At 40.7% G+C, this 22,618-nt stretch overlaps 1 protein-coding gene across 4 annotated transcripts in view; it reads right to left on the bottom strand.

Moving 5' to 3' along the window:
- Positions 1-518: 518 nt before the first annotated feature.
- Positions 519-22,618, bottom strand: part of NLK (nemo like kinase) — a 160,203-nt gene continuing 138,103 nt past the window's right edge. The window contains exons 8-13 of one of the 4 annotated variants that reach the window (XR_010152927.1): positions 21,344-21,430; positions 19,372-19,408; positions 15,366-15,564; positions 14,368-14,461; positions 11,878-12,004; positions 519-1,691 (exon numbers count right to left, since the gene is read on the bottom strand). Coding sequence is in view for 2 of the 4 variants with exons in the window: in XM_024350403.3 (XP_024206171.1) it covers positions 11,950-12,004; positions 14,368-14,461; positions 15,366-15,564; positions 21,344-21,430 (435 nt within the window). In the remaining 2 variants the exon portion in view is untranslated. Of the gene's footprint in view, positions 1,692-10,189; positions 12,005-14,367; positions 14,462-15,365; positions 15,565-19,371; positions 19,409-21,343; positions 21,431-22,618 lie in introns of those variants that run through there. The other 3 variants (XR_008540396.2, XM_024350403.3, XM_024350404.3) reach the window with 3 other exon arrangements.

Below are 22,618 nucleotides of genomic sequence, written 5' to 3' on the forward strand. Positions count from 1 at the left end.
GACATGAGGGTTGGGGAAAATGGAGCAAAACAGAGATCAAGTGCCTTCTAGCTAGGGATGGCCACATGACTATGTTCTGGCCAATGGGATAGGAGCACAAGAAGCAATGCAGCTTCCTCATCATACTTTTCTTTTTTTTTTCCTTTTTTTTTTTTTTGTTTTTTGAGACAGAGTCTTGCTCTGTTGCCCAGGCTGGACTGCAATGGGGTGATCTCAGCTCCCTGCAACCTCCACCTCCTGGGTTCAAGTGATTCTCCCACCTCAGCATCCTGAGTAGCTGGGATTACAGGTGCCTGCCACCACGCCCAGTTAATTTTTGTATTTTTAGTAAAGACGAGGTTTCACCATGTTGGCCGGGCTAGTCTCGAACTCCTGACCTCAGGTGATCCACCCACCTCGGCCTCCCAAAATGCGGATTACAGGCGTGAGCCATTGTGCCCTACCTGTTTTACCTGGTTTTCTATATCAGTGTTTTGTTTTACAATAAAAATGGAGGTTTTTGTTGTTTTGTTTTTATTGTATATATTTAAAGTATACAACATGATATCTTGATATACATATACATACAGAAATGACTACTAGGGTCAGGCAAATTAACATATCCATCACCTCACATAGTTCCGTGCGTGTGTGTATCTAAAAGAGCACCTAAAATGCTCTCTTATCAAATTTCCAGCATGCAATACAACATTACTAACTGTAGTCCTCTGTACATTGAGATGTCTAAACTTACTTGCATGGATGAACCTAGGAGGCATTATGCTAAGTGAAATAAGCCAGACACAGAGAGAAAAACACTGCATGATCTCATTTATACAGTGATTTTTTTTTAAGCTAAATATAAAGAAACAGAGTGTAAAACAGTGGTTACCAGGGGCAGGGCATGGTGGGGAAGAATGAGGAGATAGAGGTCAACAGTACCATAAAAAGTTTTAAACAAAAGTATCCATCAAGAAACAAAAAACAACCAAGAAACAACTAAAATAATTCTTTCTCTTTCTAGCCATTGTAACTACAAAACACAAAGTGATTTTTTACTGGCTTTTCCTGTTTCTTCCCTTTGACATTGGTGCTCCCCAAGATGAGATCTTTGGCTCTCTTTTCTTGTTTCTTCTTGTTTCTCTTTTTCACCATGGAGTTGTCATCCACCCCCAAGATTTTAACCACCCCTGAAATCTGTGTCGTTGCTCCTCTGCTGAGTTCCTGATCCACACTGTCCACTGTTTCTAGACATATCCCCATGGATATCTCTCAGTCAGCTTAAAGTTAATGCAGCCTAATAGCAAAAATAATAAATCAAGGTTTCTCAAGTGCCTACACTGTGCCAAGTACTATTCCAGGTACGTCTCACATATTATCTTAGTCTTCACCACACATAATGTGCCATCATTAGCCCAGTTTTACAGATCTCAAACTGACACACAGAAAGGTCAAGTAGTAGCTCACCCTTATCTTAGCTTGTTTTCTGAATTCCCATATCTTCAGGGATCTCCAGCTCCATGAATGGTATCTCCATCTCTTCAGGTGACTGAGTTGGAAATCTTGGCTTCACTCCACCAATGACCTGAGTCATTCTTAGAAAGTCTGAAGAAGGAGCATGCAGCTCTGAGGGTGGCAGCAGGTCCAGGAATTGGAATGTGACCACAGGGGAATTCTTCATAAAGGGCTGAACTTTACTGGATGAGTTTCCCCTGGAATACCAGGAAGTCATATGAAATCACAGTTTAGGAAGTGCATTCAACAGTATATGGCAGACATCATTTCGTGTTAATAAATATATCCAGCCCTGAACCCCAACACTCCCAATTCTCCTTATCTGCCCTGTTTATTCCCTAGGACTTACCACTTTCTAGCACTCTATGTAATTGATTTATTTGTATGTTTATTGTCTGTCTACTAGAATGGGGGCTCCATGAGGGCAGAGGTTTTTGTCTGTTTCTTCACTGATGTATCCCCAGTGCCTAGAATAATGTGTGATACATGGTGGGGGTTCAAGTAATACTTGCTGAATGAATGGATCCACATCCTCACTTTCAATGGCTGCATGGCTTACACACAGGCGCATATATAAGCATGTATACACACATACACACACATGCACATGTCTTGAAGACAGAAGTGTATTCCTATCCCACCACAGCCCAGATCTTCATCAAAGAAGAAAGCAGTTCCCTAAACACTACGCACTCTTCCTTCATACACCATGCAGGTTAAAGGGAGTGAGATACCAGGCCCTGTCCACAACACATAAGCCCCATACCTCACCCCACAGAACTGTTGTGTTCAGCTCCCTCTAAAGCTGCAGAACTAGCGGCTCAGACCACAAACTCTGGGGCTAGGATGACTGGGTTGGCCACTGACTAGCTGTGTGATCTTGGGAAAATTACTTATCCTCTAGGAACCTCAGTTTTGTCATCTGTCAAATATAAGAAATACCTACTTCATATAATTGTGACAGTTTAAAAAGCTATTAGGTTCCAGATGAGATGGAGTAAGCACCCTCCAGCCTGTCTCTTCCACTGAATGCTGCTGTGAAACATGGACAGACATGCACAGGGCAGCTCTCTGAGAAGTGTGAAACTAAAAACAGCGGGGAAATGAGGGAAGAAAGCCAGAAGTCAGCGTTCCACTGAGCTGAAGCAGGTTTCTCATTTTCTCTCTGATATTCCCCAGCCTGGATACAAGACAGCCCCAAATCCAGAATGGGCACTGGGGCGACGAGAAAGATCAACAGGGCCGGGCGCAGTGGCTCATGCCTGTAATCCCAACACTTTGGGAGGCTGAGGCAGGTGGATCACCTGAGGTCAGAAGTTCAAGACCAGCCTGGCCAACATGGCGAAACCCTATCTCTACTAAAAATACAAAAATTAGCCAGGTGTGGTGGCGGGCGCCTGTAGTCCCAGCTAAGTGGGAGAGTGAGGTAGGAGAGTCACTTGAACCCAGGAGGCGGAGGTTGCATTGAGCCGAGACTGTGCCACTGCACTCCAGCCTGAGCGACATGGTGAGACTCCATCTCAAAAAATAAAAAAAAGAAAGAAAGATCAACAGGGGAAGTGCTGGCTCTGCCTCGAGGAGTGGAAAGGGAAGGTCTGGCACTGAGACAGAAGAGGAACTCAATTTTTCTTTTCTTCATTCTCCCGTGCTCCAGCCCCTAGACAATTCCATGAGAGTAACAGTGGTGATGGTAGCATCAGTGGCTGCAGGGTCCACAGACACCCAAAACTTTGAGGAACGGAAATCTTTCCCCCTCTGATTAAGAGTTGTGGGCCAGGGGCAGTGGATCATGCCTGTAATCCCAGTACTGTGGGAGGCCAAGGTGGATCACTTGTGGCCAGGAGCATGAGACCAGCCTGGACAACAGACTGAGACTGTATATATGTATGTGTGTGTGTGTGTGTGTGTGTGTGTGTGTGTATGTATGTATATACATTCATACAGACACATACGTGTTTGCGTGTTTATTTTTCAAAAGAGTTGTAGTCCCAAGAAGGAGAACCCCCATAGCTTTCTTTTCTCTGTGTCCTCCTGCCGCCTGGCCCTGAACACGGACACAATCATAGGAAGTCTGCAGTAGAGCAGGATAACTAAAGAAGAAATGGCCGGGCGCAGTGGCTTATGCCTGTAATCCCGGCACTTTGGGAGGCTGAGGTGGGCAGATTACGAGGTCAGGAGTTCGAGACCAGCCTGGCCAACATGGCGAAACCCTATCTCTACTAAAAACACAAAAAATTAGCTGGGCGTGGTGGCGAGTGCCTGTAATCCCAGCTACTCGGGAGGCTGAGGCAGGAAAATCGCTTGAACCTGGGAGGCAGAGGTTGCAGGGAGCCGAGATTGCACCATTGCACTCTAGCCTGGGTGACAGTGCGCGCCTCTGTCTCAAAAAAAAAAAAAAAAAAAAAAAAAAAAGAAAAAGAAGAAATGACACTGATTTTACACAATCTCTTCCAGAAAATAGAACAAGAGAAAATACTCCCCAGTTCATTTTATGAGGCCAACATTACCCTGAGACCAAAACTAAACAAAGGTATTTTAAGGAAAAAAACTACAGATCAATATCTCTCATGAACACAGATGTAAAAATCTTCAACAAAATATTAGCTGGCCAGGCGCAGTGGCTCATGCCTGTAATCCCAGCACTTTGGGAGGCTGAGGTGAGTGGATCACTTGGGGTCAGGAGTTTGAGACCGCCCAGGCAGGAGTACAGCGGTGTGATCATGGCTCACAGTAACTTCAAACTCCTGGGCTTAAGCAATTCCCCTACCTCAGCCTCCTGAGTAGCTGAAACTACAGGCACTACCATGCCCAGCTAATTTTTAAAAAAATTTTTTTAGAGACAGGGTCTTACTACGTTGCTCAGGCTGGTCTTGAACTCCTGGCTTCAAGTAATACCTCTTGCCTTAGCCTCTCAAAGTGTTGGGATTACAGGTCTGAGTGGCCCAGTCGGGCCTAAGAGTATTATTTTTCAAATTGTGAGTTAATTTTGAATTTTTGTCACATAGTTTTTCTCTATCAATCAATATCATCATTTGCTTTTTTTTCCTTTTGAGACAGAGTCTCGCTCTGTCACTGAGGCCAGAGTGCAGTGGCGCAGTCTTGGCTCACTGCAACTTCTGCCTCCTGGGTTCAAGTGATTCTCCTGCCTCAGCCTCCTAAGTGTCTGGGACTACAGGCATGAGCCACCACAGCCGGCTAACTTTTGTATTTTTAGTAGAGATAGGGTTTCGCCATGTTGGCTAGGCTGGTCTAGAACTCCTGATCTCAGGTGATCTGCCCGCCTCGGCCTCCCAAAATGCTGGGATTACAGGTGTGAGCCACTGTGCCCTGCCTGATCATTTGCTTTTAATTCTTTAGGCTGTTAATATGGTGAATTACTATGATTGATTTTTGAATACTGAACCAGCCCTGTATTGCCAGGATAAATCTCACCTGACTATAGCATTTTTAAAAATACATATTCCTGAGTTCAATTGGCTAGTATTTTGGTTTTGTTTGTTTTTTCTTTTCTTTTCTTTCTTTTTTTTTTTTTTGACATGGAATCTCACTGTCGCCTGGGCTGAAGTGCGGTGATGCAATCTTGGCTCACTGCAACCTCCACCTCCCGGGTTCAAGCTATTCTTCCTCAGCCTCCCGAGAAGCTGTGATTACAGGCATGCAATCCTGTCTCTTTAAAAAAAAAAAAAAAAAAAGACCAGGTGCAGTTGCTCATGCCTGTAATGCCAGCACTCTGGGAGGCTGAGGCTGGAGTATTACTTGAGGCCAGGAGTTCAAGACCAGCCTGGGCAACATGGCAAAATCTCATCTCTACTAAAAAAATACAAAAATTAGCTGGGCATGGTGGCACATGTTTGTAATCCCAGCTGCTCCGGAGGCTGAGGCATGAGAATTGCTTGAGCCTGGGAGGTGAAGGCTGATGTGAGCCAAGATCACACCCACTGTATGCCAGTCTGGGCGACAGAGGGAGACCCTGTCTAAAAAAAAAAAGTGTGATACAGGTGAAATGACAGAATTACAGACAGCTAGGTCAATGGGACAGAATAGAAAGTACAGTAATAGACCCATGCAAATATGGCAAATTGATTTTTGACCAAAGTGCAAAGGCAACTGAATGGAGAAAGGATTCCTAGAATCATCAGACCTCTTGTGGAAAGAGAGCTTTACAAGAGTAAAAGCCCTGGAAGAAATCACAAAGAGAAAGGTCAACAGCCTTGCCAGTATAAGCGTTAAAACGGGTGTGCATGTTATAAAAGTGTAACTGAAAAAAAAAAATTTTTTTTTAAGTAACAAAGTTGGCCGGGCGTGGTGGCTTGCCTGTAATCCCAACAATTTGGGAGGCCAAGGCGGGTGGATCACCTATGGTCAGGAGTTCGAGGCCAGCCTGGCCAACATGGTGAAACCCCGCCTTTACAAAAAATACAAAAATTAGCCAGGCATGGTGGCACACGCCTGTAGTCCCAGCTACTTGGGAGGCTGAGGCAGGAGAATCGCTTGAACCAGGGATGCGAAGGTTGCAGTGAGCTGAGATCGCGCCACTACACTCCAGCCTGGGTGATAGAACGAGACTCCCTCTCAAAACAAAAAATTAATAATAATAAAGTAACATAAAGTAAAATTGACTCTTTCGTTGGTGTACAGCTTTATGAGTTTTAACACATGTATAGATTCCTAGAGCCAACAATGGTGTCTGAATAGTGGACATTCATATACAAAAAGAGAACTTCAACCTAAACATCACAACTTATACAAAAATTAGCTCAAAATGGATCATATATCTAAAAGAAATGTAAAATGATAAAACTTTTAGAGAAAAGTAGGAGAAAATCTTCATGACCTCAGTTTAGGCAAAGAGTTCTTAGGCTGGACACCAAAACCATGAGTTACAAAAGAAAACGATTGATAAACTGGACTTCATCATAAATAAAAACTTTTGTTCTATAAAAGACAATGTTAAGAAAATGAAAAAACCAGCTACAGACAGAAAGAAAATAGTTGCAAATCACATACTCAACAAAAGACTTGTATTCAGAATATATAAAGAACTGAAAGCACAGATCGGATCACCTCTCTTTGCCAGGCTAACTCTAATTTATCCTCAGTTCAGCTCTCCGGGGAAGCTTACCTGACCACTTCACCTGCTTTGGGTTAGCTGCCACCCCTGAGTACTCCAGGGCAGTCAACCCTGTCTCAGAGCAGAGCTGAAATCATGTTGTGATTTCTTTGTATTTCCATCCCCATGAACCATAGGCTCCTTGACATTTTATTGTTTTGATAATCTCCATGGCCAGCACACAGAGATATTGAACACGAAGTAGAACTCAATAACTTTTTTTTCTTTTTAGTGGCTGTTATATTTTCTGGTTATCTAGTTTTGTTTTTTTTTTTTTTTTTTTTTTTTGAGACAGAGTCTCACTCTGTCATCCAGGCTGGAGTGCAGTGGCACCATCTCGGATCACTGCAACCTCTACCTCCTGGGTTCAAGTGATTCTCCTGCCTCAGTCTTCTGAGTAGCTGGAACTACAGGCGCCCATCACCATGCCTGGCTAATTTTTGTGTTTTTAGTAGAGACGGGTTTTCACCATTTTGGCCAGGGTGGTCTCGAACTCCTGACCTCAGGTGATCTGCATGCCTTGGCCTCCCAAAGTTCTGGGATTATAGGTGTGAGCCACTGCACCCAGCCTCAGGCAATCCTCTTGCCTCAGCCTCCCAAATAGCTGGGATTACAGGCACACACCACTGTGCCTGGTGTCTAATTTTTTTGAGGAACTGGCATACCATTTTCCACAGCTGTTGCACCATTTCACGTTCTCAGCAGCAATGCACAAGGATTCCAATTTCTTCACATCCTCGCCAGTATTTCTACAATATTTTTGGTTAATTTTTAATCTTTTGCTTTAAATATATTTTCCCCAAAACTTCGTAGCTGTAGATTCAGGCTCATTCTAATTGCGGAAAATGTCTACCATATAAACTACTGGAAAGTCCTAACTGGCAAACCACATGGGCAAAACCGATTTACTTTCTATTGGGAAAGGTCTACATTCATTTTATATGTGTTTCCACAAAAACCATTTGACTTCTCAATTTTAAGACAGACACAGCTGTGCCACGAATTTGCTACCTGAATGAAATAAAATACCACCAGTCCCAGTATTTCTTCCTAGTGTCCTCTTTGCTTTACTTTCCAGGGGTTTTCTCTCAGGATTAATGGATTACCTGACAGTGGTGAGATGCAAGAGGTGAGGTCTCTATAAGACAAAACCTGTTTCAAATTGTCCCTGTAGTTGGCAACCCAGGAAGTTTTTATACTTAGGTATATTGCACCACATTAATATCTAAGATGTGTAAGAAATTCGTCTTTCAAGTGGGAGAATAACTGTGAAGAGGGATGTGAAAATAAAACTCCGGAAGAGAATGGAGGAAAAAAAAATAGTGAAGATGGCCAGGCACGGTGGCTCACGCCTGTAATCCCAGCACTTTGGGAGGCCAAGGTGGGTGGATCATTTGAGGTCAGGAGTTCGACACCAGCCTGGCCAACATGGTGGAACCCTATCTTTACTAAAAAGACAAAAATTAGCTGGGTGGTAGTGGCATGTGCCTGTAATCCCAGCTACTTGGGAGGCTGAGGCAGGAGAATCGCTTGAGCCTGGGAGGCGGAGATTGTGGTGAGCCGAGATTGCGCCACTACACTCCAGTCTGGGTGACAGAGACCTGCCTCAAAAAAAAAAGTTAGTGAAGTTGACTCTCTTAAAAGTATACGTGCTCGGCTGGGTGAATGGCTCACATCTGTAATCCCAGCATTTTGGGAGGCTGAGGTGGGAGGCTCACTTGAGCCTCGGAGGTTGAGCCTGCAGTGAGCTATGATCAAGCCACTGCACTCCAGTCTGGGTGACAGAGCAAGACTCTGTCTCAAAAAGACCCAAACAAACATATGTGCCATGTACCTCCTGGAGTCTTCATTTATCCTTAGGGGTGTCTGTACCCCAGTTTAAAGATTGCTGCTGTAATTTATCATCCCCACAACCAGACATTATTATATGCAATCTGTGTTTGCTTAGTTTCCCCCATGTGTTCACCGATTTCTTTGTTCACCATTCTTGGAGATCTGCTTTTAGTTATTCTTTTTCTTCCTCTTGAAGTATGTCATCTTCTTGAAGTAAAGTCAGTCCCCTTTAGAACTGCCTTTGGTGAGGCTCTGTTGACAGTAAACTCAATTTGTTTTCTGAAAATATCTTAAAAGTTGTCTTAATTTCAAAATTCAAATTTTGCATTCTATTCTTTTTTATTTTAATACAAAGTAATATTTTAAATAACATACCATAGAGAGACAAAAAAAAAAAACAAAAATTCTAAGCCTTATGAGTCATCGTAAGAGATAATCTGCATCTTCCACATGTTCTTAAACTGCACACAAATTGTAGGTGATTATAGCCCTAACTTACCTGTCCACACTGACTCCACAGTTTTGCAATTCCCAAAAATAAAGCAACAAGGAACAAATCTCCTTGGTTTTCTAAGTAGGTTCCAGTAAGAGCAGGTCAATATATTTTCTCAAATACTTATCTGTAAAGGAATTTAGTTTCTGTTTTGTTTTGTTTTGTTTTTTTGAGACAGAATCTCGCTCTGTTGCCCAGTCTGGAGTGCACTGGCACGATCTCAGCTCACTGCAACCTCCACCTCCTGGGTTCAAACGATTTTCCTGCCGTAGTCTCCTGAGTAGGTGGGATTATAGGCGCCTGCCACCATGCCTGGCTAGTTTTTATATTTTTAGTAGAGATGGGGTTTCACCATGTTGGCCAGGCTGGTGTTGAACTCATGACCTCAAGTGATCTGCCCACCTCAGCCTCCCAAAGTGCTGAGATTACAGGTGTAAGCCACCATGCCCAGCCAGAATTTAGTTTCAAAATGATATGTGTTAACTCAAAATGCTCTCTTGTAAGTGATAAAACTGGTTTCCTTATCTAAGCATTGGTGATATTAATATGGCTTCTTGACAAGTAATTCTTATACTTAGTAAGTATTCAAAATTTTGTTGAATGAATAATAAATGTATTTATATTAATTTACATGAGTTAGAATAGTCAACTGCCTCAATGTCAGGAAAAAAAATCCATTCATTTTGCTAAATAAAAAAAGATAGGGAGAAGTACACGCCACCTACAAACTCAAGAGTAATGTTGCTTTATCTAGCCTCAGGGAAAGTATTTTGAAGTCAGGCAGTCTGGTTTCAGGCCTTGATTACACCACCACTAGGCTGAGACTTCTTCCTTAGCTGAAAGTACCTTTGGGCTGCTAGAGGCAGGAGGCAGAAGTGAAGAGGAGGGAGGTGTCAAGTCCCTTTACCAGTCTGCTTCATACAGAGCAATCTACTTTTATGTATTTAATATATTGGACTCCAAGATATTGCTTCAAAGAAAAAAAAGTTTGAAAACCACTGGATTAGAGACTCCAAGGTCTAAAAAGACTTCTCTATTGTGTATATTTAAATCACATCTTTGATATTGATTTAACTAAATTTTCAATATGTTTTTGTCAATCTAAAGTTTTTGAGAAGATTTTTAAAAACAACCAATTTCCTCAAAGATCAAAGTGGAAATATAAATAGGAAGTGTCTCAAAACTTTGCAAAGTCAGGATACGAGCTGTACTGAAGAGAAAACAAAGGAAAGAAATTGAAATAAAACAGATGACACATCTTTTTCAAATGTCACATTTAATGTTTTCACCACTGTACTTCAAATCTACATTGTACAAAGTGACCAGAAAGTGTGCCACGGTAATTGACCAACCTCTGAGATTGTACCTTTCACACCAGTGTCTTCTTGGGCTCTTTTGATACTAAACACGTTTCTCATTCAAGTGAATTGAAATGCTTCAGTTGGGTTGATTCTCAGGAGCCTCATAAAAAAAAAACAAAGATATTGCACCATCTTTGTTTAGTAATTCAATGTTTGTTTCTTTCACAGCAAATAATTACTTCATTGAAGTTAAAACTTCCAAACATAACTTATTAATAGTCTTCAAATTCAGCTCAGATCACTCAAGTTGAAAATACTCTGCTAAATACAGATAACTTACAATAACTTTAACAGTTAATTGTCCATAACACACACCAAGGTTTTTTCCTAGACCAATTTTAAGACGATCCATTAGTATTCCTTGTACAGGTGAAAAATGATCTTCAATTTTCTTGTCTTTTTATTTTTAATATAAAAGTTGGAAGGGACATTCAAGTTTCAAGTCTCCACACTGAACTTAAAAAAAAAAAAAATAGTCATCATCAGCATGTGGAGGTAAACAAGCCAAGTTGTATAACTCCAGGAGGTAGAGGCCTTCGATTTGTATTCATATGTACATATGCACAGAAGAATTCAGTGTTCCAACAGAAAAAAAGAACTTGTCAAAAAGTAATAAGTTATTTACTACTGTGACATTTCAAGACTCCCACAGCTTTGCCTAAGGACACAAACACATTTGACATAATTCCCTATGTGCCTTTTTTTGTGGCTTAAATTTTTTTTTAAATTTGTTTTTGTCTTTTATTATTTTTTTACTGTCCAGTGCAGGAAAAGTCTCACAAAATTTCACAGACCTAAAATGTGCAAGCTAGTTCTCTTTCTATACAGCAATATTGGGATTCTTTTGAAATTAGCCCAGAAATGAATTATTTACACACATGAAAGATGCATGCTTGGGGTTCTTTTATGTAAGAAAGAGCAGAAAAACTTCTAATAAAAATAGATTAAATATATATATATATATTTATACTGGGTAAGGAAAACAAAAGTTTAGTCTCTCCTAGTCACAAACTCATTCTCTCTACCCACAACATTGGATTTTAGACAGCACACATCACCATCACGGCTCTAATGAGAAGCTAATTATAGGGCTTGATCATTAGGTGGCATGCCCCTCCTCCCTACCCTCCCCCCAGGTGCAGCCACGATCAGCTCACGTGGCTCCATGATTGGTCGCAGGCAAGGTTCCTAGATTCTTTAGTTTTAGAAAACCCCAAATCTTTAGGAATGGCTCAAATATCAAAATGTATGACTGTCCTTTGTGTTTGCGTTTGTGTCTGTGTGTGTGTGTGTGTGTGTGTGTGTGAACAATCTCACTTCATTTTAGAAAAGAAAAACAAAACAAAACATAAAACCCCAAACTCCCAAATTTGGTTCAATTCTCTTTTGTTCTGAGGTGAGCCATAACAGCTGCACTAAATTCATAAAACATGTGCAACTCTGGGTAAAATATTTTTCTTCTAAAAGCACAACCACTTTACAAGATTAAAAGTCTAGTAACATTTCTAAATATTATTCATATCATACAAGTAGTGGTTGTTAATTTAAAACTTCATTAGTAAAATTACAGTACAAGCATGATTAACCTCCAGAATTGCAAATCCCAGACTCCAGTGGAAAGCTACATTACATCTTCAGTAGTACATTATCTTCCACCATCACTCCCACACCAGAGGAGATGGGGGCATCTCAGATGGCTGAGCAACAGTGGAACTGGAAGAAAACAGAGATGGAGAAATTAGTTGTAATGTCACAATGGACAAAAGGGTAATTCACTACTTCCTGTTTTCCTCCCTTCCTCTGAAAAAATTAATTCCACTTCTGGATTTTTATTTGTTTCTTTGAAGTTGAATTTGTTCTAAGTTGCTTGTTTATGGACCTGTTATCTATGGAGAGGCAATCTGGTATAGTGGCTAATATGTAGGCTTGGAAACCACATGTCATTTACTAGTTGTATGGCCCTGAGCAAGTGCCTTAATCTCTTCTCATTTGGAAAGGAATAATGCTGTTTACCTCATAGGATACTGGGATGAATAAATGATAATAGATGTGAAGTATTTTCCACAGTGCCTACTTCAAAGTGTAAAGTAAATGTAGGTATTACAAGTAATAATTTCAATAATCAATCAGGAAAATAACCTTAAGGGATGTAGAATCATCCATTTAAAAGTAGCCTCTCAAAATACAGTGGCCTATTTTGAATGGGCCTTATAAGCATTCTTTTATCAAGTATTAATGGAGAAGTATAGGTAATCATCTAGCATTGGTGATCTAGATCTGTTATTGGCTTTTTCCTATGTCTAAGATTGCTAATTAGATTATAAACTTGAGAGGGAAAAGTGTAACCCCTTGTTTCCCCAAGGCCCAGGATCATTTGCACCTAAGCTGCTAAACTGCCTAACTGACTGGGTCACTGACTCTTAGGGGAAAATAGTAAAACAAAGTAATTTAAAACCCCAGATAAGTAAAAGTGCAACTTAATTCCTTCTTCCAATAGAAAAATACATGGAAGAAATGAAAGTCACCTGATTTTGCAAATTTTAAGCATAAAATCTTGACTGTGGTCCAACAAATCCAACCAACTTTAATATGATTAAAGAGAAAGGGCAGCAGGAAGAGAGAAAAAGGAGAGGAGAAAGGCAGCAGGGAAGACAGAGACTGTGTGACCACTCATATCCAAATCCACCCTTTGTCCTGCTTTGTGATACTGGAGCCAGACCCTGTTCATGGTTCCCCTTTGCCACCTAGCTTAATGTTAGCTTTTGTCAACAGAGGGTGCTGGAAGGGCATTTGCAAGGCTGTAGCATCAGGAAGCAGTCTCCCTTCCTTGGTTTGTTGTGCTTGTTTTTGGTCATGTGGAAGGCTCAGCTTTGGTCCACCCGAACTCTCCTGGCAGGCAGTCTTTGATGGACCAGTTCTGGCCACACCTTCTGGCACACTTCCTCTTCTGCACCACCCTCGTGCTGTGTGTTCCAGTTCCTGTGGCAGCCATACCCTCTCCAAAGAGGTCCTTACATGGAGGAACCTCTTCTAAATTCTTAATTCCTTTCTTGTTTACTCTCCCTCAGTCTACAGGGAGTGGCTGCTTTCTGCATTTGCTACTTCAGCAGCCTTCAGAATCCTCTTTTATGCCTTTTAGTAGTTGATCATCTTTCCTAGTTAACAGTTCTTATTACTGAATTTTCCCCATTTGTATTCTAGGGAAGTGGTTTATTTCTCCTGATTAGACCCTGATCAATATATAAGGAGTTAAGGAAAAAGAAATCAAGAGAAGGGAAGGACAGACAAGGAGAATGAAGCCTGGTAACTTCCAATGTAGGTTCATAGCTCTACCATATGCCTTTTGACTTCTCTAAATAGGCTACACCAGCAGTCCACCTGCACACAAAAAAATTATTTTCTTGCTTGCAGTTATTACTAGGGAGTGAGAATGGTAGTGGGAACCGAGATGACCACGTCTAACTCCAGGACAGGTGGTCACCATACTAATGCTGCAGCAGGACTGCCATATATGTGATGAGGCAGCACAATGGTCATCCGGGGAAAAAATTGCCAAAGCAACCACAGTGAACTGGCACCAGTGTAAAATGTGATGCTTACAGTTTTTTGTTTTTTTTTTTTGAGATGGAGTTTCGCTCTTGTTGCCTAGGCTGGAGTGCAATGGTGCGATCTCGGCCCACCGCAACCTCTGCCTCCCGGGTTCAAGTGATTCTCCTGCCTCAGCCTCCCGAGTAGCTGGGATTACAGGCATGCACCACCATGCCTGGCTAATTTTGTATTTTTAGAAGAAACAAGGTTTCTCCATGTTAGTCAGACTGGTCTTGAACTCCAGACCTCAGGTGATCTGTCTGCCTTGGCTTCCCAAAGTGCTGGGATTACAGGCATGAGCTACCGCGCCCAGCCCAGATGCTTACAGTTTTAATACACTTTTGACTAAAGCCAAACCTCATAACAGAAACTTTCTGTTGCACCTTTTATCTATGTTATCTAAATAAAAACAAATATGCTGAATAATGAAGTAACACTGGCATCCTTTTAATTCTAACAAGAATGTTGAATTACATACATATAGTTACCTAATAAAGCTCTTAAAAGCAGCAGACTGAGGGTTGATGCAGAGAGGCACTCTGTTTCCTTTCTGCTGTTCCAAAATGAACTGATGAATAATTTCTGTGGAGAAAACAAACATCATACAATCCATGACAATTTGCAAGCCCGGGAGCAGTGAATTCTCAGCGAACTCTAGCCAGCATCTGAAAAGCACTGCCTACTGGTTTAGTTAAATCAAACACACACATCATCTATCAAGCAGAATTCAGCTGAACTTCCTAAAACTAAAATGACAGCTGTTGCTAAATATAAGCAAGAAACCTACTGGTGGCATTACACAGACTGCAACCCCATCAGTGGGAAGAGTAAAATGGCCTATAAATTTGAGAGAGACTCCACAGGTTTGGCATTATGGGTGAACTCTTCTAAGTTGCTGGCAATTATTGCCTTTTTGAAGATCACTTAAAGACCTCAGTTGGTATCTAGGTGTATAGTTTCAGGTGGTTACTTTGGGGACTACTCTCTCTCTTGTAAAATGTCCTACAGTAGACACTAAAATCACTCAGAATTTTGGATGTCATTACTCCCACTGTATTCCAATAGGAGATCCTGCCACAAAATTTTATGAGTACACTATCAGAAATTCCCTTCTCATGTCATCGTCCAAGGAATAATTCCCTCAGTGAATGTTTATCCTTTATGGAACTTTGTATGTTATATAAAGTTCAATACGTTTGAATCAATGAAATGACACTGAGTGAATACATATTAAACATATTTTGAGTCATACTCACTAAATAAACTTTGAAAATAAGAACAAAATATTCATTCCTCTCCCCAACCTTCCCCTGGATATAATATTAAATATGCTTTGTTATGCCCCGGACACATAGCTATACGCAAGGTTGTAAAATAAACATAGAGGGGAGCTTTGGTTACCATCCAGATCTCAGCTCTTCATGGCCACCTAATGGAAAATGTTACTAGGCATATTGCCTGGCCAAAGGCCAAAACAGATACTCACCTTTAACCTGTCGGACAGAACTGAGGTTCTTCTCGAAAGTGTCATCAAATTTGGGATTGGTGACAGGCTCAAAGTCACTGGTATAAACTCTTCCAGTAGAGGTGGAAAAGCAACATTTACACATACATGTGTGATATCGTAGTCGCCCTTCATCTAGGTAGGGGTGGGCTAAGGCATCCTTAGCGGATATTCTTTTGGACTGAAATCAAATTAGAGACCAGCACATCAACACTACAGATAAAATGACTGTCCACATAGGATCTTTCAAAAGACACATTAACTGCTTTACATAGCATATATATAATTTATAGTACATCCCGTCCAAAGAGGGATAATTGAATTTAGAGGTGGGTAACATAGCAGCAGAGGGAGTGTATGATTTAGGACAACTACTGTTATTATCTACCATCACAAAGTACTTAGAAGTGCCTTTCTTCTAAAATTCTAAGAAGTTACTACATTGAAATAGATGTATGCTGGGTCAAAAATCACAAATATCATGACATTTAACTATGTAGTGCTTTGAAGGGGTTACGTTTACCTTTTAAATAACAGGCTATATTTTCTAAATATGTGTCAGCATCCTGAAGATGCGTTCACAGTGGCAATTTTCAAAGCTGCTTGAAATTTTTATTCTCTTAGAATACCAAACAGATGATGGCAAAAGCTGCTGGAGTTAGGCAGCAGACAGTGGTCTGACTGCCATATTTTGAGATATAGCTCAGTCTGAATATCAGAAGTCTAGTCTAGCTTTTTGTTTTCTGGCACTTTATTTTTAAATTTTTTGTAGAGATGGGGTCTCACTGTGTTCTTGAATTTGTGGCCTCCAGTCTTGGCCTCCTGAAGTGCTGGGACTGCAGGCATGAGCTACTGCACCTAGTCATTTTCTGTCACTTTAGATCAGAATACTGAATGCATGAGTTTTAAGTTTGCCTGAAAATCTAAACTTTTAACATTACTCCATGAAAAAATTAAAGAAATTGTCCCTTCTTTTAGCTCAGTAGACATACGTGTATTACTGAAAGTAAATTTTAAAGATTGAAGGATGAACTCACTAGTACACAGTAGAACAAAAACAAGAACACACACTTTGCCCTGATTCCAATATGACCAAGCACTTCTTCACATTACACAATTTAAAAATGAAAACCACTTTTGTTCTCAGATAAACCAAAAACAACTGTTCTCGTTCCCAAATAATAATGAAATGTTTCTCATAAGCCTGGATTCCCTAAAAACACTTTTATCACTGATTTTTGCTATGCTGATGTAAAAAGGCATGTCATGACCTTTCAAGATAAGATAATCACAGAAGAAAGCGGGTGTTTATCTACCAGGAACAGGCAAACGTATACTTGATAACCTTGTTTTTTTTTCCTTTCAATAAGTTTATGTTTTGTATTTGGTGATCTAGCTCTTTTGAAGTCTGACTTCCCTGCATTCTTAGCAAGTAAACTTTTTCCTTTTCTTTTTTTCTAAAAAAGTCTGAGTCCTTTGATAGCTATTCCTAGAGATTCCACTGGGATAGTGTTCCACTGTTTGAACCCAAAGGAACAAGTAGGCTGACAGTGTATGTGCCTGATCCCAGGCCTCTCTGAGCCCTTGGCTTCCCTTTCCTTCTATTTTTCATTAACTTCTGTTCATGAGTTTCAGGACAGAACTTCAACGGTTTATCCTTCTGTTCCTTTAGGTTACATACAGTGATCATTCCAACGACATACTTGTCTGTAAGATGTTTCACACTTACACCACTGTCCAGTTTCTCCAATAGCTTGGCATTCTGTGCTATAAACAGAAATGCTTCCTCTTTTTAAAAAAATCAGTTACCTGCTGGGTTATCTGCAGGACTTTTTGACATTTTCAACAATATTTTTACTCCAAAGAGCACAGAATAGGCAAAAAATACAGTAAATAATGCCTATAGGTCTTGGCAGCATGTGGGACATTGTGGGGAACCTGTCATTGGTGCATCTGGCCTGCAGATGTGCCATTTTATTACCCTTTGTGGGCACATTTGCATGGGGGAATCTGGATATGCTTGGGGAAGATAGAATCACAGCTGAAGGAGGCTGGGGGTCTTTTTTCCCTTGGGGATACTGAACAAACTGTGTGTTGTATGCCTGCTTTTTGATGGTGACCTGTCACTGAGGTCAGGTCATTTGTGGTGTCATGTTGGCACTCAAAGTTCCAGATTAGGGATGCTCAGTGTGTGTGTGTGTGTGTGTGTGTGTGTGTGTGTCTGTGTTTGTCTGTGTATGTGTATCTCACCACAGACACCTGCTCTTAGACTGAATCAAGTAATTGAGTCATCATTTCAGTTCAGGAGCAGACATGTGATGGCAGTAGACTGCTTAACCCAAGATCAACAAAACAAGAATAACTAGTTACCTCAGACTAAATGGACTAAATAAATACACTGATTTAATTATGGTCAATGGTCTGTTCTTCATGGATATTTAAAAAGTGGCTCACGCCTGTAATCCCAGCACTTTGGGAGGCCGAGGTGGGTCAGGAGTTCGAGACCAGCTTTGTCAACACGGTGAAATCCTGTTTCTACCAAAAATATAAAAATATATTAGCTGGGTGTGGTGGCGCACATCTGTAATCCCAGCTATTCAGGAGGCTGAGGCAGGAGAATCTCTTGAACCCAGGAGGTGGAGGTTGTGGTGAGCGGAGATCGTGCCACTGCATTCCAGCCTGGGTCACACAGTGAGACCCTGACACACACACACACACCTCATTTCTTTCTTAATGTATTGCTGACTTTCAGTTTAACAGGTTAAAATCAGAACAAACCTCTCTTTAAATGGTTTCTTGTTCTCATTGAACTCTCAGAACTGGAAATAAAAAAAATCCTTAATATAGATCAAAAGCTAATAAAGCATCAGGCTAATTTAAAAATAGTTCTGTAACAAAGTAACAAACTTGTCGGCTTTGTTTATAACACAGTGATAAAAATGGTTAATTATTATGTAGTGTGTATTAAATAAATTAATTTTGTTCTTTTTGAGACAGGGTTTCCCTCTGTCTCCCTTGCCAGGATGGAGTACAATGGTGAGCTCATGGCTCACTGTGGCCTTGGCCTTAACCTCCTGGGTTCAAGCCATCCTCCCACCTCAGCTTCTGGAGTAGCTGGAACTACAGGCATGTGCTACCACGCCCAGCTAATTTAAAAAATTTTTAATTTTGTAATCCCTAAGTTGCCCAGGCTGGTCTTAAGCTCCTGGGCTCAGGGGATTCTCCTGCCTCAGCCTCCTAAAGTGCTGGGATTACAAGTGTGAGCCACTGTGCCCTATGTTCAGCCTAATTTCTTTATTTTAAAATGACTATGTAGTTACTTACATAGGTTCCAAAAGAATATATACTCTTCCTTACCAGATAAATCTTTCTCCTTAGATAAATCTTTATAACTACAAATACACCACAAATTTCATTTAATTAAGTGTGATAATCCCACTGTTAAGGAATAAGGACTACATGTCACATGTAGAACTTGTGTACAAAAGACCTCCCAGAAAAATGGGCTTACTACTTGCTCTATGGCTTAGGAAGTTCCAGCCTTAAAGACTGTAAACACTACCTTCCTGGCAGATCGGGAGCATTAATAAACATGGGATCTCTAGGCTGGGTGCGGTGGCTCATGCCTGTAATCCCAGCATTTTGGGAGGCCAAGGCAGGTGGATCATGAGGTCAGGAGTTTGAGACCAGCCTGACCAACATGGTGAAACCCCATCTCTACTAAAAATATAAAATTAGCCGGGTGTGGTGGCACGTGCCTGTAATCCCAGCTACTCAGGAGGCTGAGGCAGGAGAATCGCTTGAACCCGGGAGGTGGAGGTGCAGTGAGCTGAGATTGCACCGCTGCACTCCAGCCTGGGCAACAGAGCGAGACTCTGTCTCAAAAAAACCAAACCAAACCAAACCAAATCAAACCAAACCAAACAAAACAAAACATGGGATCTCAGAGAAAGAGGATGCCTTACAGCTCTAAACAGTGTATGCACACCTGGTAGAGGTGAGTTACATGGTTCTTGGATCCAAATCTAAATAGAAATAGAGAATAAAATATTTCTAACACATAAAAGTAAATTTCAATCCTAGACCCTTTATAAAATCCTCTATGGGCAGACAGAAATTACCTCTGAAGCCTGAATTTCACACAGCTCTAGTTTTGTTAACCATATAAAAGGAGTTTGTTTTTTAACACATTGATCAACATCTTCTGTTAGTTATGTAGATAAACTTGCCAAATAACACAAAATATCAAATGATAGTAAATCACTAGCTCAATAAAGCAAGTTATATGATTGAAATTGTCCTTAATGGTGGGAACTTGATCACAAAGAGAGACTGTGGGAGCAAGAACTGCCACTTTGTCAGGCTTATAGTATCACTAAGCACTTCACATACCACATGGTATGGTTTGGCTGTGTCCCCACCCAAATCTCATCTTGAATTCCCACATGCTATGGGAGGGACCTAGGAGGTAACTGAATGATGGGGGCAGGTCTTTCCTGTGCTGTTCTCATGATAGTGAATAAGTCTCATGAGATCTGACCAGATTAAAAAGGGGTGTTTCCCTGCACAAGCTCTCTCTCTTTGCCTGCTGCCATCCATATAAGACGTGACTTGCTCCTCCTCACCTCCCGCCATGATTGTGAGGCTTCCCCAGCCATGTGGAACTTTAAGGTTTAAGTCCAATTAAACCTCTTTCTTTTGTAAATTGCCCAGTCTTGGGTATGTCTTTATCAGCAGTGTAAAAACAGACTAATACACCACAGTAAAAAAAAAAAAAGAAAACAACAGCAAAAAACACCAAAATAAACACATAAGCAATCTAAATTGTACCCTGAGACATTACAAAAATAATTTGGGTCACCCTAATTGGTTCTGGTCCCCCAAATAAAAAAACCTTGACTGTTTCTCACAAACCTGAACTCCTTAACAGAATTATTTTTATCCCTAATCTTTGCTGTGCTGATGTCTGAAGCTTTGTGAATTTGATATCTTCTGAGAAAGTTGCAGCTTTCTCACTACAAATGGACCAATGTAAACTTAATAACTTTGGTAATTTTGTGGTTGTTTTATCTTTTAAATATCTGGTATTTTTCGTATTTGGTGACTTTGTATTCTTGGCAAGTTAAATTTTCTTTACTAAATGCTTCCATTTTTAAGTCTTCTTTGACAATAGTTATTGGCATAGATGTGAATAATAAATATTCTTTGGATGAATGGATAAATGAAGAGCTGAACTTACAGTATAATTTGTAGTATGTTCCAGAAGAGTCAAGTCCAGAAAGGGTATTGGGAAAAGCTTCCATCTCAACAACACAGAGCAAACATTTCCTTATGCAATATAATGGTCAGATTTTTTTTTCAAATAACCTTAAAAAACTTTGTGTCCTGGCCGGGCGCGGTGGCTCACATCTGTAATCCCAGCACTTTGCGGGGCTGAGGCAAAAGGATCACTTGACTCCAGGAGTTCAAACCAGCCTGGGCAATATAGTGAGACCTCTTCTCTACAAAATATTTAGAAATTAGCTGAGCATGCTTGTAGTCCCAGATACTCAGGCGGCTCGGGTAGGAGGACTGCTTGGGCCTGGGAGGTTGAGGGTATAGTGAGCTGAGATCACACCTCTGCACTCCAGCCTGGGTGACAGAGCAAGACCTTGTCTCAAAACAAAAAATCATTTTGTCTTGACTTAACTTGGTGTCAAACTCCTTTTACAAATAATGAGATAAATAAGAAATAAGAGTTAAATAAGATCCAGCTCCTTATCTCTTCCCTTAGACTCTTATGTGTTAATAATCAAACTTCTGTGTGATGAGCGTGCATGATACATATGATACTGGGGATCGAAGTTTATGTTCTGAAAAGTAATTATTTACATTGCCAATCTATTCAAAACCACAATGTTTCTCTCGAACACATGTATTTGTAATTCATTAAAAATATATAAAAAAAAAACACTACTTACTGGATCAAAGACCAACATCCTGCAAAGGAGATGAACAGCTTCATGTGTAGCCTGGCTAGACAGGGTATAGAGTACAGGAAGAGATGGCTGTGAAAAAATTAAAAATTCAAATATTTAAGTGAGTCTTTGTGTAAATAGCTATGGAATACAGCCAATTTATGATAAGGTAAGTACTCAGTTCAAAAGGCAATGTGTGTCTAAACTCAAGGAGAATGAGTTTTCCCTTCAGTAACCAGTCTTCAAAAGCAACAATTGTTACTAACTTCCCGTAGCATTTTTATTTATTTATTTATTTACTTATTTTTATTTTTATTTTTTGATATGGATTCTCGCTCTCTCACCCAGGCTAGGGTGCAGTGGCGCCATCTTGGTTCACTGCAACCTCCGCCTTCCAGGTTCAAGTGATTCTTCTGTGGTCATCCTCCCGAGTAGCTGGGATTACAGGCATGTGCCATCACACTTGGGTAATTTTGTATTTTTAGTAGAGATGGGGTTTTGCCATGTTGGCCAGGCTGGTCTCGAACCCCTGACCTCAAGTGATCTGCCTGCCTCGGCCTCCCAAAGTGCTGGGATTACAGGCGTGAGCCACCATGTCCATCCCTGTAGATTTTTACATTGCATGATTACCCACTGTAGGGGAAAGCACAAAAGAGTCCATAAAAAAATGAAAACGAATTGCAAATATGGCACTCCTGCTAGCCATCTTTTTTTTTAAAGAGGAGAAAAGGCATACACATTTATTTATCGTGCGTACACGGGAGGCTTCCAAATAAAGCCCCAAACCCCCAATGAGGTACAGAAGCTTGAGTTTATAGAAACAATGTGGGATCAGAGCATGGCCAAAAATGGGTTTTAGTTAGCCTTACATCTTAAATGCTTTGGCAAGAATGATAATCGAACATGCCTAGAGGTGGGAGAGAAAAGATTGAAAGGTTTTAAAACCTGGGCCACATGCAAAGCATGTAAACTATAAGAATGTGAACTATGTCTTACGACATTACCATAAAGGTGCTGAGATATTAGTCCTAAAGGAGCCAAAGGACATGCAAGAACTTACAGAACCTGTAAGAAAGTACACCATTGGTTTTGATGGTTCAATCTGAATGGCCTTTAGCATTGATTTCTCACTCAATAATTGCCTTCATAAGTGGTAGGCATATCCACATGGCCATATCTGACTTCTGTGAAGCAGGGAGGTGGCTTTAATGACCTGAGAAGCCATAGAGCTTATAAAGCTTCCATTTCACTGCTAGAAGCGTCAGGCGACAGAGCAGG

This window comes from Pan troglodytes, chromosome 19, assembly GCF_028858775.2.
Source record: "Pan troglodytes isolate AG18354 chromosome 19, NHGRI_mPanTro3-v2.0_pri, whole genome shotgun sequence".
NCBI classification, from domain to species: Eukaryota; Metazoa; Chordata; class Mammalia; order Primates; family Hominidae; genus Pan; species Pan troglodytes.